At 43.0% G+C, this 14,585-nt stretch overlaps 1 protein-coding gene across 1 annotated transcript in view; it reads left to right on the top strand.

Moving 5' to 3' along the window:
- Positions 1-14,585, top strand: part of xylt1 (xylosyltransferase 1) — a 303,503-nt gene that overhangs the window by 124,114 nt on the left and 164,804 nt on the right. Inside the window, exon 2 of the mRNA XM_033040266.1 lies at positions 10,122-10,629. Coding sequence (XP_032896157.1) covers positions 10,122-10,629 — 508 coding nt within the window. The remainder of the gene's footprint in view (positions 1-10,121; positions 10,630-14,585) is intronic.

Genomic DNA, 14,585 nt, shown 5'->3' with positions numbered 1-14,585 from the left:
CCACTGTTACTTCAGCACATTGTTTCTATCTTCGGTTTAAACCAGCGTCTGCAGTTCCTTCCTACTCTGAATTCAAATGTTTGTACATCATTAATAAAGTATCATTGCTGAAACTGTAACAATAGGTCGAAGGATGGTGAGATTAACCAAACATTTGTTTAGATTTTATTATCAACATTAATAATGTCCAATTATATTTATAAATATCACATTGAAAGAAGAGAGTATCTCTGACCAGCAATACTTGCTGTATTGGCTGACCATTATTTGCATACTGATTTAGTGCTAATCTGCAAATTACTAACAAAAATCAATCTCTTGATAATTCTTTTGTTAAATCAAATTGAATGTAGTTTTTCTGGATAATTTAGCTGGCAGGTCATTCACCAAGGGAAGTGTGGAAGAATGGTCAAATATCATTCATCCCCTCAGGGTACATAAAAGCAACAGAATTTTGAGTTTAGTTTAGAGATACAGCGCGGAAACAGACCCTACGGCTACCGAGTCCACACCGACCAGCGATCCCCGCACATTAACACTACCCTACACATACTAGAGACAACTTTACATTTGTACATTTATACCAAGCCAATTAACCTAAAAACCTGTATATGTTTGGAGTGCGGGAGGAAACTAAAGATGTCGGAGAAAAACCACGTAGGCCACAGAGAAAACGTACAAACTCCGTATAGACAACACCCGTAGTCAGGAACAAACCCAGGTCTCTGGCGCTGAAAGGCAGTGACTCTACTGCTGCGCCACCGTGCTATGTAAAAATAAAACCAATTTAGTTTTCAATTAACAATGATCAAGTTTGTTATCTCAGCAAAAGTAGACGATTTACAATCAATCCAATGAAAACTGCGAGGCAGCAGATAAACTGCTGGGATGTGGGAAGTTACTTGTTGATTTGTTTTCCTTCCTCAGCATCAACAAAGTTACTGGTTCCAGATTTGTGGTCTGTGGTAAATCAGTGGGAAAAACATCCCCTTTTTCTGCCGCTGATGTCAAGGAACCCCAGCAACAAGCAGGCTATTCAGCCTATCACATTAAATAATTCTCGCTGACATAAAAATATAAGGCAATGTTAAATCAAATTTGTAAGGTTATTACAGAGCATTGAATAAAATGTTGCTCAGTCATACTGCATGGAAACAAGCCCTTCAGCCCAACTTGCCAATGCTGACCAAGATACTGCATCTATACTGGTGCCACCTACCCATCTTTGGCCCATCTCCCTCTAAAGCTTTCCTACCAATGTACCTGTTCAAGTGTCTTTTAAATGTTGTTATAGCCCCTGCCTCTACCCCCTCTGCAGCTGATTCCATACACCCACTACCCACTGTGCGAAGAAGTTGCCCCTCAGTTTCCTATTCTCACCTTAAATCTATGTCCTCTGGTTCTTGATTTTCCTACGTTGGGTAAAAGACTCTGTGGATGTACCTTGTCTATTCCCCTCATGATCTAATACGCCTCTCATCCTCCTGTGCTCCAAGGAATAGAGTCTCAACCTGCCCAACCTCTCCCTATAGTTCGGGCCCTCAAGTCCTGGCAACATCTTTATAAATCTTCTCTGGACTGTTTCTAGCTTTACGACTTCTTTCCTGTAGCAGGGTGACCAACACGGAGCACAATCCTCCAAATGTGGCTTCCCCAACATATTTTACAACTGTAACAAACATATCAACCTCTACAGATGGACACAAAAAGTTGGAGTAACTCTGCAGCATCTCTGGAGAAAAAGAATAGATGACATCTCGTGTCGTGACCCTTCTTCAGATATTTAATATCCTGAATGATATTGGCCAACATGCCAATTGACCTCTCGACCACCCTACCTACCTGTGATGCCACTTTCACGGAACTATGTACCTAGCCTTCTATATCCATACTCTACAACACCTCCCAGAGCCCAGCGTTCACTGTGAAGGGCCTGGCCTGGTTTGATTTCCTAAAATACAACACTTTACACTTACTTTGGGGTGTAATTGGTGGCATGAAGAACAGGGTGTACATCATGAACTAAGGTCTAGGAGGTTAGCAGCACAATTGGGATGGGTAGGATAGGAGACTTGCAGTTTCAACGGTGGTGATCAGCACCACAGTGGGAGGTGGGAACAGGTTGTCCAAATATATAACTTTTCTATGCTTTGAGTAGATACAGTTTTCCCAGGAATACCCAATAATGGTCACTTAGGGGAAAGTATAGCCACACTTGCTCTCTGATACTCTCAATGAAGGTTGCACGGGAATTGACGTCATCCTATGTACAACTGCTGAGGATTTGCGCGTAATTACAATTCCGGACTAATGTAAAACAACCTGTCTCACTCCTGGAGAGATCTTTATTTCAACTGTGCGGGATTGAAGAAAAATGTTAAGTTACTGAACCTTTACTGGGGCACATAACTGAATGTGAGGTCTCCGGGGTATTTTACATGGAATTAGTTCATAAATAGCTCACATTTATTGTAATGCGGGCATGTATAAAAGGGATCCTCATTGGGTTGAAAATAGGAATCTGAAGTTTTCCCTCCATCTAGCAAGCTGGAACAGTGCTTCCGATTGCAAGGGATTCATTCAGCAAACACGACTATGTGAGAAAATTCATTTCATACAGTATCTATTTAAAGTCGTATAAATATTACTTCTGTATACGATTGAGTGCACTGAATGGAATCCAGTGGTCTCTGCTGGTGATAAAGTCTATCTTGTTTTAGCTTGAGACTGTAATGCTTAATTATGATATTATTCTTGGAAGGATCTATGATTATTCACAGAGGTGGCTTTTGAATATTCTCAACACTAGCTGACTTGCAAAATACATCAACGTTACTTTGAGATGTCAGTAAATAAACAAATTTTGGAAAGTTAAACTCAGAGCAGTCTAAGTAAACCAAAGCCAGTGAATGTGCCAACTGGTAAACTGGTGAAGCTGAAGGGAGCTTTATTCCCCATCGTTCTCGTGAGACTGCCAGTTACAGTGTGGTTTACATCTCCATACATGCTGCGATTGACACTGTTTAGTTTAGAGGTACAGATACAGTGCGGAAACAGGCCCTTCGGCCCACCGAGTCCGTGCTGACCAGAGATCGCCGAGGGACAATTTACAATTATACCAAGCCAATTAACCTACAAACCAGTACGCCTTTGGAGTGTGGGAGGAAACCGAAGTTCTTGGAGAAAACCTGCGCAGGTCACGGGGAGAACGTACAAACTCCATACAGACAGCACCCATAGTCAGGATCGAACCCGGGTCTCTGGAGCTGTAAGGCAGCAACTCTACCACTGCGCCACCGTGACACCCTGCAATTGACACTGTCTCCTCTATGTATGTCAGAGTAGACAGTAATTTAAATCTTTACCCATGTCTCAAGCTTTAAACAGAGAGATTTAAAAAGAACACTGTTGATCAAATCAGCAAACAATATCCGTCTCTTCCATTTTATAAATTAGGTCAACAAACCTTAAATTATTATGGCTGATCAGACAAAACTTGATGAGTTTCTTTCTCAAAGCCATTGGAGATAATTTGTATTGGATCACGATGGAGGCATATTTAATGAACAGTTCTGGTCTCCATTTAATTGAAAGGATACTGAGGTACAAGAGAAGTTGTTAAAAAGTATTCCCATGGACTAAATCAAACCAGGATGAATTTATCAAGGAAGTCTGAACAGGTTGGGGTTGTGCTCCCTTGAAAAGCCCAACGGAAGTAATTACTAAGGAGTTGTTTGGCATTCTCACATAGTAGAGACAAAAACTAGATGCTGTAAAATCAAATAGGGAATTGAGGCGAAACCTCATTATCTAAAGTATGAAAAATATTGGAACTGTTACCACATGGAGGAGGGAAACATATAGCATAAGGTACATTTACAGGTAAAATGAATCTAGATAAGCACAACCAGGAAGGGAGGATATCTTATAGGTAATCACCATCGACCTACCCTTCATCTCCCCCTCCTTTTGCTTCTACCTCTCTCTTACCAACCTCTGTCCCACCTCACTTTGTACTGCCTCATGTTGGCAAACGTTCCCGTCCCTTATAGACTTGATGCAGGGTTACAATCCGAATTGTTGACTTACACATCTTGCCTGCACAGATGCTGCTTGACCTGCTGAGTTCTCCCAACAATAAAGTCCAGAGATGCAGTATCTCTATATCTCCACATCTCTAGTCTCCCTCTCCCCTGACTCTCAGCCTGCAGAAGGGTCTCGACCCGAAACGTCGCCTATTTCCTTCGCTCCATAGATGCTGCTGCACCCGCTGAGTTTCTCCAGCAATTTTGTGTACCTAATATCTAGTGACTGTAGTGTAGAAACGGGCTTAATATCACCTCTCGTCTTTGCACACAGGAAATATTTTGCCTTGTTTAGCTCCGTTTAAATATTTTCTCATTGGCACAGTGGCGGAGTGGTAGAATTACTGCCTTACAGCACCAGAAACCCGGGTTCAATCATAACTATTGGTCCTGTCTGTACGGAGTTTTACGTTCTCCCCGTGACTTCATTTTCTCCGGGTGCTCCAGTTACCCCCATATTCCAAGGTCTGTAACCTTGTTGGCTTCTCCAAGTCTCTAGTGTGCAAGATAGAACTAGTGTATGGGCAATCACTGGTCGGTGTGGAAATGGTGGGCCTAAGGGCCAGTTCCCATGGTGTATCTCTAAGCTAATTTAAGCTTTTGTGGCCTAATGGCACTTTTTAACAGCTTCAAAGACTGAATCCAAGTAATTTTTATCTGTAACGTTTAGCTGTGCCTTATTCTCATATGAGAATCACCAGAATACACATCAATTACCCCATCACATTTATGACCACATGGGATTAATTTGCCCACTAGTCGTTCAATTTGATGAAAAATATTAACTAGTTGTGTAAAACTGAGACAATCTTTGCATTGAGCAAATATGATGACCTATTTTATCATTGCTGTTTGATGAGTTGTACTCCTATCATCTGTTTGAATCTTTGTTGTCCACCACAATGGAGGCCACATCATAGCTTTCTTGGTTATTCAATGGGCATGTGTGTAGTTCTCCATTTAGACAATACCCAACGTTGCTTTTAACTGAGATTGAAGATGTGCTGTGGGTGTGAGATGGAGGGAGTGGTCATTTCATTTTAAACTACAGTCACTTAGTTTAGTTTAGATTAGAGATACAGCATGGAAACAAGCCCTTCGGCCCATCGAAGCCAGACCGACCAGCGATCCCCACACACTAGCACTATCCTACACACATGATGGACAATTTACAATTATACAAGCCAATTAACTTACAAAACTGTACGTCTTTGGAGTGTGGGAGGAAACCGAAGATCTCAGAGAAAATCCACGCGTGTCACGGGGAGAACGTACAAACTCCGTACAGACAGCACCTGTAGTCGTGATCGAACCGGGGTCTCTGGTGCTGTAAGGCAGGAGCTCTAAGCGCCACGCCACCGTGCCACCCGTAATATTGTATTTTTCTTGGTTGGCCTTGTATCAATACTTTGGCAGAGGCATCATTGGTGGTTCTTTCAGAACCGTCCTCCATTTGGCACCAGGTGCATTGTATTGAACTGCTATTCTGAATCTGACCCTGCCCCTGTCCTACACAATTCATCTTGTCCATTCGATGGACCTTCAGTGTTTTCTAAATAGTTCGCTGGTTGTAGAAATGCTTTTCCAATCCACATTGTAGACACTTAATTCCATAAACAGTGTTTCTTTTACATCCACTCCAGGTCCCGTGTGCAATGTTATAGCATTAAAGCTACATTGGGAGTACGTTCCCATTAGCTTATACCCCAGTGCTATGAATATTGACCTTGAACTTCAAGCAACCCTTAATTTCCCTCCCCACCCCAGTTCTCTGACTAGTTTCACTGCCCTGATTAATTTTACTGTTTGTCTCGTTGCCACCTTCTCCTCAGCTGACAATGGTCCATTCTACATTACCTTGAGCGTCTGCTTTGATCTGTCATTTTCACACCTTACCGATTTATTAGAGATATGAAAGGGTAAGGTGTGAAAATGACAGATCAAAGCTGACTCTCTTTCCCCCGACTCTCAGTCTGAAAATGGGTCTTGACCCGAAATGTCACCCATTCATTCTCTCCAGTGATGCTGCTTGTCCCGCTGAGTTCCTCCAGCTTTTTGTGTCTACTTTTCCTTGTCCATATTTTGCCATGCCCTTCGCCATGCGGTGGTCATTTCTGTCCTGGGTTTGGATAGCCCTGCAGTTTTATACACCAGTATGGGTTTTCCCAGAGGCTCATGAAACAGCCTAATATTATCTCGGACTGGGCTCCCAGGTTCCACCAGTAATCAAATCTGTGAGTGACTGTTTAAATGATGCAAAACTGCAATTACTTTCTTCAGCTTTGTTAACAAATTATTAAAGGATTCAACTCACAGTTCCCGGTGGTATGTAAAACTATGATATACACAAAACACTGGAGTAACCCAGCGGGTGCTTGGTGCTTGGCTCTGGAGAGAAGGAATGGGTGATGTTTCGGGTTGAAACCCTTCTTCAGACTGGGTGGACTATGATGGTGGTCAAACTTTTAACTTTTCAGTGTGTTGCAATATGCTTATAATATACTCAACGCATTATTTAGTGTCATATTTGAGAGCTTAATGAAATGGTACAATTCTCTCCCATTTTGATGAAATCTTTCACCAAGCAGTCATGGAGTCTTTGTGCTTCTGCTAATATGCCTCAGCAATTCTCTATCCAAGATGCTGGAAAATAGTAGGTGACTTAAGCTCATAACAAGGATACTTTAGTGAACAAATTAAAAAGCTTACGCTGAGGGACAGTATTCTTGCTGGTGCCAGATAGTTAACTGAGTCTGCACAGTTCTATTCATGGAGGGCAGCTGACTTTAGTTTAGAGATACAGCGTGGAAATAGGCCCTTCGGCCCACTGAGTCTGCTCCGACCAGAGATCACCCTTGCACTGGTTCTATCTGATAAGGACAATATGCAGAAACCAACAAACCTGCATGTTTTTTTAATGTGGGAGAAAACCAGATCACCCGGAGAAACATAGAAACATAGAAAATAGGTGCAGGAGTAGGCCATTCGGCCCTTCGAGTTCAATATGATCATGGCTGATCAACCAACTCAGTATCCTGTACCTGCCTTCTCTCCATACCGCCTGATTCCTTTAGCCACAAGGGCCATATCTAACTCCCTCTTAAATATAGCTAATGAACTGGCCTCAACTACCTTCTGTGGTGGAGAATTCCAGAGATTCACCACTCTCTGTGTGAAAAATGTTTTTCTCATCTCGCTCCTAAAAGATTTCCCCCTTATCCTTAAACTGTGACCCCTTGTTCTGGACTTCCCCATCATCGGGAATAATCTTCCTGCATCTAGCCAGTCCAACCCCTTAAGAAAACCTACGCAGTCACAGGGGGCAGGGATAAACTCTGTACAGACAGCCCCCGTAGTCAGGATCAAAGCCACGTCTCTGGCGCTGTAAGGCAGCAACTCTACTATTGTGCCACTGTGCTACCCTAGTGATCATTATCATTATTATTATCATCATTTATTGTCATCTTGCAAGCAACAGTTGTACAGTGCAAAATGAGAAGACGTTTCCCAGGGAATACTCGCATCGCACATAAAAACTTCAACATTTCACGCATAAAATAAAAACGATTAAAAAAAAAACAATCCAGTTCCTGATAAAACAGTACGAATAGTTTTAAAAAGTGCAGGTAAAAACAGCAACATTAAAATATAAGTAAAACACTTCCAAAAGACGTGGTCTACGTTTTTGGAACATAAGGTGTTCAGCATAACACCTGAATAACCAGCATAAGCATAAGGTGCAATAGTAATTTAAAAAAAAAATAATAATAATAATAATAATAAATAAATAAATAAAATGTACCAGGATCTGGTAACGGGGTGTAAAAAAACCAAAACAAAACAACAAAATAACAAAAACAGACTTGGTTGGTAGTCCCCTTTCTGCGGAGTTTAATGTTATAATAGAGCGATTGTTTCTCCTTTCTTTTTCCTTCTTTTCTAGGGTCTTCTTTCTTTCTTTACTTCCTTCTCTAACTTCTTTTCTAAGGGGCTTTCTTTTCTCAACACTCTCTTGCACCTTCACGACTCTTGCGCACTTTCTTTACTTTCTTTACTTCTATCTTTTTCTTAAAGCTCAAAAAATGAAGCGGTACAAAAAATGTATTAAGACATATGTGTTGTGTTGTATTGTAATTTACCGTACTTCTAATAAAATAAAAAAATAAAAAAATAAAAAATATATAAGTAAAAACAGTCATAAAATGTCCAGGGCAGCTGATTTAAGTGGCCTGAGTCAATGTACACCACTGATGTACAGCATCAAGTAATGTTGTTTAGAACATATCTTTCAGCAAACACTTGTCATCCTCAATCTTAAATATCACTAGTGGTGCAAATGGAGAAATGTGTACAATGGAGATGCCAGTGACTGTCAGAAACATGGAGGGCCCATTGCCCTCCACAGACACTGCCCCACCCGCTGACTTCCTTCAGTTGGTTTTTATTTTGCTCAAGACACTTATACGCATCAGCAGTTTTTTTAAAATATGAGTACAGTGCAGAGACAATCTGGGATGATAACGTCACCCATTCCTTCTCTCCAGAGATGCTGCCTGTCCCGTTGAGTTACTCCAGCATTTGCGTCTATCTTCGGTGCAAACCAAAACCTGCAATTCCTTCCTGCACTATACAATGTAGACTGTGCTCTGTTCCATCATGAGATTCAATCCAGTGGGACTAGTTGATGGATCAATAATTAAAATTTATCGTTCACTTTCTGTAAATGAAGGACACATAGAGTATGTAATTCCGAGGGGCTTCTGCATCAGTGAGTATTGAAAGTGAGGATTGTAGTGAGTAGCTCTTGTCATGAGTTGTATTCACTTTGGTCCCTCAACACAGTTGTAGATATTTGTGATAAGCTGGAGTAACTCAGCGGGTCAGGCAGCATCCCTGGAGAGAAGAAGTAGGTGACGTTTCGGGTCATGACCCTTCTTCAGACTGAGGATCAGGGGAAAGGGAAACAAGAGATATAGACGGTGATGTAGAGAAATGTATAAAAAGCGAATGAAAGATATGCAAAAAAGTATTGACGATATAGGGAGCAGGCCATTGTTAGCTGTGGCCTGGGTGAGAACGAGTTCTAGATAATGATACTCAACAGTTGTGATATTCGTGATTAGATATTTGGAGAAAAATGTTGGCCAGGGAGAAACATTAAGAGAAAATTGAGTGAGCATGACTGGGTGGCAGAGTGGTCAACTAGTGGTGATGCCACTTCACTGTGCCAGCATAACCTTGGATCAATCTTGACCTCGTGTTGTCTGAATGGAGTTTGCACGTTCTCTGTTTGGTTATGTGGGTTTCTACTGGGACCTCCAGATTCATTCTCCATCCTGAAAACCTGTTTGATAGATTAATTGTCCATTCTAAATTGTCCTTGTGTTGTAAGTAAGTGGTAGATTTGTGGTGATTGATGAGAATGTTGGGGACAGCAGAGAAAGTCAAGGGGGAAATTATGTTGCTCTGAGACCTGGCATGAACCTAAAGACCCAAAGCCTCCCTTTTAGTTTTAGAGATACTGTATTGTGCGGAAACGGCTTTTTGGCCCACTGATTCCGCACCGACCAGCGATCCCCGCACATTAACACTATCCTACACTCACTAGAGCCAATTTACATTGATGCCAAGCCAATTAACCTACAAACCTGAATGCCTTTGGAGTGTGGAGGGAAACTGAATATCACAGAGAAAACCGACGCGGTCATGGGGAGAATGTAAAAGCTCCGTACAGACAGCACCCGTAGTCAGGATCAAACCCGCGTCTCAGGCACTGTAAGGCAGCAGCTCTACCGCTGTGCCACCGTGGCACCTAATGTCATAAGGAAATGTGGAGATTGTCATGTTGTTAAGCATTGGGGCTTATTTTCCACTATGCATTGTAATCTGGCCCTCTGTATTATCCAGGTGCTTTATCAAAAATGCAGCTCCTGAGCCATATGGTGAGACAAAATAATTGTAAAGTACTTTGGTCATCAGACATGGTAACTGATTGACTCTCGATATTCACACCCTGGTTTGTTTGCTTTATTGCAGGATGTACTTCTTTCACACAAGCCAAAGGAGAAAAACCGAATTGACAGCAACAATGAAAATTCTGTACCGAAAGACTTTGAAAATATCGATAACAGTAATTTTGGATCAAGAACGCAAAAGCAAAAACTGCAATCGGAAGTGAAAAGTAAGGGTGTGGTCGTGCAGAAGGCCAAGTATGAGCGGTTGGCCAAAGCCAAGGACCATTCAATGTTGGCCAAGAACGGCAATGAAGTCTTACCCCAGGCGCACTATAAGGCCAAGAATGCCAGCAACCCCCAACTAAACTATAAAACCGTGAGTCACTACAAAGGGGGGATGATTGGAAAAAGCTCTCAAGAGCTGCACTATGAGCGGGCTCCGAGATGTGAAATTACAGGCAAGGAAGCCTTGTCGGCCCTCTCCAGGGCTAAAAACAAGCAATGCCGCCAAGAAATTGCTGAACTGTACTGTCTACATAAAGAAGGGAAGTTAATGCCGGAGAAGGTCCCTCGCTTGTGTCCACTGGAGGGTAAGGATAATCACTTGAAATTGGACTGTTATGTAATGAGGGAAGAGGCATCAGCCTCCCCCCCCCTCCTCTTTCCTTTCTTCCCCCCCCCCCCTCTGTCCCCCTCTCCCCCCTTCTCTGTCTGCCTCATTCTCGCCCCCCTCTGTCTTAACCCTCTTCCCCCCTTTCTGTCAGCCACCTCCCCCCCCCCCACTCTCACTACCTGTGTCCTTCACTATATCTTTTTAATTTTTACACATTTCCACCATAGTTCAGATATCATGTCGCATAATTCTGTATTACTCTTAAGTATGAACATAAGAAAGCCCGTCATTTTCATTCTGCATAAAAAAGCAGCCGCGTGCAAAAGAAAATTGTGTCTAGTTTGCTTCAGAAGAAAGGAAAGAAAATCGATCTGATCGCCATTTAAGACGGTGGACCTTTGGATCACTCTGCTTTAACCCAAATGTAGGACGGCATAACAATAGTTGCTGTTAGTATTAAATAAACCAAGTGTTATGCAGTTGTACTTTGGTAGCTGAATAAACCCTTGGCCTAATGGCACAGACTGACTGCCAGCGGACAGCCATTCGCCGCATATCCGCTCACGCTGGGACAAACATGGAAAGCTGGAAAATATGAATGAATAGAAGCTGGCCCCCAAACCTGGTAAACCATTTAATGAGCTCATATCCTATGTGGCACGGTGGCCCAGCGGTAGCGCTTGTAGCGCCAGAGACCCGCGTTCGATCCCGACTACAGGTGTTGCCTGTACGGAATTTTGTACATTTTCCCTGTGACCTGTGTGGGTTTTCTCCGAGATCTTCGGTCTCCTACAACACTCCCAAAACATGCAAGTTCATTGGTTAATTGGCTTGGTATAAATGTAAATTGTCCCGCGTATCTACGAATGTGCGGGGATCGCTGGTCGGTGCGGACTCGGTGGGCTGATGTGCCTGTTTCCGTGCTTTATCTCTAAACTAAACTAAACTAAATCTGATCAGATTGTAACTTCAACTCCACATTTCCAACCTTCTCAGGTAACCTTTCATGCCCTTGGTTATCATGTGCCCATTAATATATTCAGATGCTGTTTGTCCTGCTCAGTTACACTAGCCTTTTACTGTCTAAAAATATTCAAAGACTCAGATTGCATCAACCTTTTTAAAGAAATGTCAATGATTCATGACCCTCTGAAAGAACAAACACAATATTTGGCCTAAATGGATAACCTCTTATTTTTAAACAGTGACCTCTAGTTATAGAATCTGCTACAAGAAGAAAAATTCTCTCCACTTCTGCCCTGTCTACAACACCTGGGATGTTTATAGATTTCATTTAAGTCCTTCTCACACTTCATAAATCCCTTGGATCGCTTGCCCAACCTCTCCTCTTATATAAGGCACAGGTCCAAAAATATTGAGGTTAATTGCTTTCCTCTCCCTCTCATTTGTTCTACCTTGTGAGAAAAAATAAGTGCAGGGAATTGTTTTCCTTCAATTTATTCTTTTTAATTACTGATTGATTTTTTGTTGTTTTAATAATTGATTTTTAACAATTGGTCAAACATTTTAATTTAGTTTTGATATATAGCATGGAAACAGGCCGTTCAGCCCAGCGAGTCCGCGCCGACCAGCGATCCCCGCACATTAGCACTATCGTACACACACTGGGGATAATGTACACTTATAGCAAGCCAATTAACCCACAAATCTGTACATATTTGGAATGTGGGAGGAAACCGGAGCACCCGGAGAAAACCCACACAGATCATGAGGAGAATGTACGGACAGATCCATAGTCAGGATCGAGCGCGGGTCTTGCGCTGTGAGGCAGCAACTCTACTGCTGTGCCACCGTGCTGCCCTATTGGTTATATTTATATCTCTATCCGAGGCATGTTCAAAGCAGGTCCAAAGCCTGTCTCTGCATTGAGCTACCAAGAGCCAGGGGAGGAGCAGTATCCATGGATGTGCCAGCCTGCAGGAGCCTGCCCTGCATGACAGGTGCACTGTGTCCTCAGCTGGGGAGCGACCATGGGAGGTGGGCATCACAGGCAGCTAGATTGTTGGGGAAGGTTGGGCCTAGGCAAACCCGTTCAGTAATCTTTTTCTCATCAACTGCACTCAGGTCTCCTCTGGTACTGTTGAACCTGTGGCAATTACCCCACCAAGGGCTTTCAACTACAAAGTATGGTGGAACAGCCACTAGGATTTCACCAGGAGTTGGCGGAGATAGTTCTATCCTGAGGAGGAGTTAGGCCAAAAGTACTGGACACCCGTGCCAGTGACCAGACTGGCTGGAGTACAACCACTAGGAAGGCCATCAGCAGTTTTCAAGATAATGGCCGAAGCTGACTGGTTAGTGCCAGAGACAGGAGGAAGTCTACAGCCCTAAACACCCCCCACAGTGGGCTTCATGTGTCTTGCTTCTTGGTTCTTGGTCCTCCAAAATATTCCAAATGGAATTTAAACTGGAGGTGGCGGAGGGTGGACTTAAGCAAAACAGGGTCCTTGGAGAAGAAGAGCTACCTTAAATGTAGTTGCGTTTGGTTGGGTAACTATGGTAGGGTGAAGACTATTCCATGCTTTAATTGTGCGGGGGAAGAATGCTGTACACATCTGTCTTGGTAGCTGGTATCTCAAATTGGATCGAATGGGATAGACTCTTCCAGGCAGAACCGCCTTTTTGATCACGGTCATTCCCCTGCCAGGTAAGTGGGCCTCGGCCTCATCCATTGTCAGAGTGAGGCCCAGCGCAAATTGTCCCCCAATACTCCCACTTGTGTGCCTCGTGCATCAGACCCGTGAGACACACTCGGTACCACAAGACACAAGAGTGCACAACCATGCTGTTGTCATCTATGACGGGCCACCACCACCATGCTGAAACAAAAATAATAATTGACCCCACTAGGAAGCTTGGCCCCATTCCTTTGAAGCACGCGGAATGAGCGGATTAACCATGATGAGCGTTTGTCGGCACTGGATCTGTACTTGCTGGAGCTTAGAAGAATGAGGGGGGACCTCATTGAAACATACAGAATAGTGAAAGGCTTGGATAGAGTGGATGTGGAGAGGATGTTTCCACTGGTGGGAGAGTCTAGGACTAGAGGTCGGAGACTCAGAATTAAAGGACGTCCCTTTGGGAAGGAGATGAGGAGGAATTTCTTTAGTCAGGGGGTGGTGAATCAGCGGTATTCTTTACCACAGAAGGCTGTGGAGGCCGTCAATGGATATTTTTAAGGCAGAGATACTGTAGATAGATTCTTGATTAGTACGGGTTTCAGAGGTTATGGGGAGAAGGCAGGAGAATGGGGTTAGGAGGAAGAGATAGATCAGCCATGATTGAATGGCGGAGTAGACTTGATTGGCCGAATGGCCTAATTCGTTCCTATCACTTATGACCTTATTACTGTTACCAATTGTTTGAGCAACAGAGCAGACAAGAGTGATGTGATACTGAATGGAGCATAGATTATACGTGATATCACCTGCGAGTTCAGAGGTCTCGGAATGCTATATGCTATATTAATTTGACATTTGCACGGTTATTAATAGCTGCATTGACTATTTATTTCATGCTGAGGCGGAAACCTTGAATAAGTAAAGGCAGCGAATGCTTCAATCATCGCTAGTCCCTTGGTTGTATGGGTAAGGTATTTGATCACAATGGCATTTGTCACTGGCTGCGACATCGTTGTTAGCAGCACCACCTCGATTGGAAATAAAACCACTTTTTGCACTGTTTTCGGTCAGCAGAAATCGAAAGCAGAGCTGGCAATTAATCTTTAGGAAATAATTTCCAAATTCATTTTCTCATTAAAAAAAACTCAGAAGTGAGGAGTAGTCACCCGCCAGGCAATAGAGATGCCTAGGAATATAAAATACTTGCTGCTCCTAACCTCTGTCTTTATGAAGCAGTCAGCACCATCTGTGCTGTATCAGGAACCTCTGTGGTTCTTCTTGGTTCAAGCAG

This window comes from Amblyraja radiata, chromosome 22 (genome assembly GCF_010909765.2).
Source record: "Amblyraja radiata isolate CabotCenter1 chromosome 22, sAmbRad1.1.pri, whole genome shotgun sequence".
Lineage (NCBI taxonomy): Eukaryota > Metazoa > Chordata > Chondrichthyes > Rajiformes > Rajidae > Amblyraja > Amblyraja radiata.
Note: the sequence above shows the minus strand (reverse complement) of the source record. Positions and strands in the feature narration are given on the sequence as shown.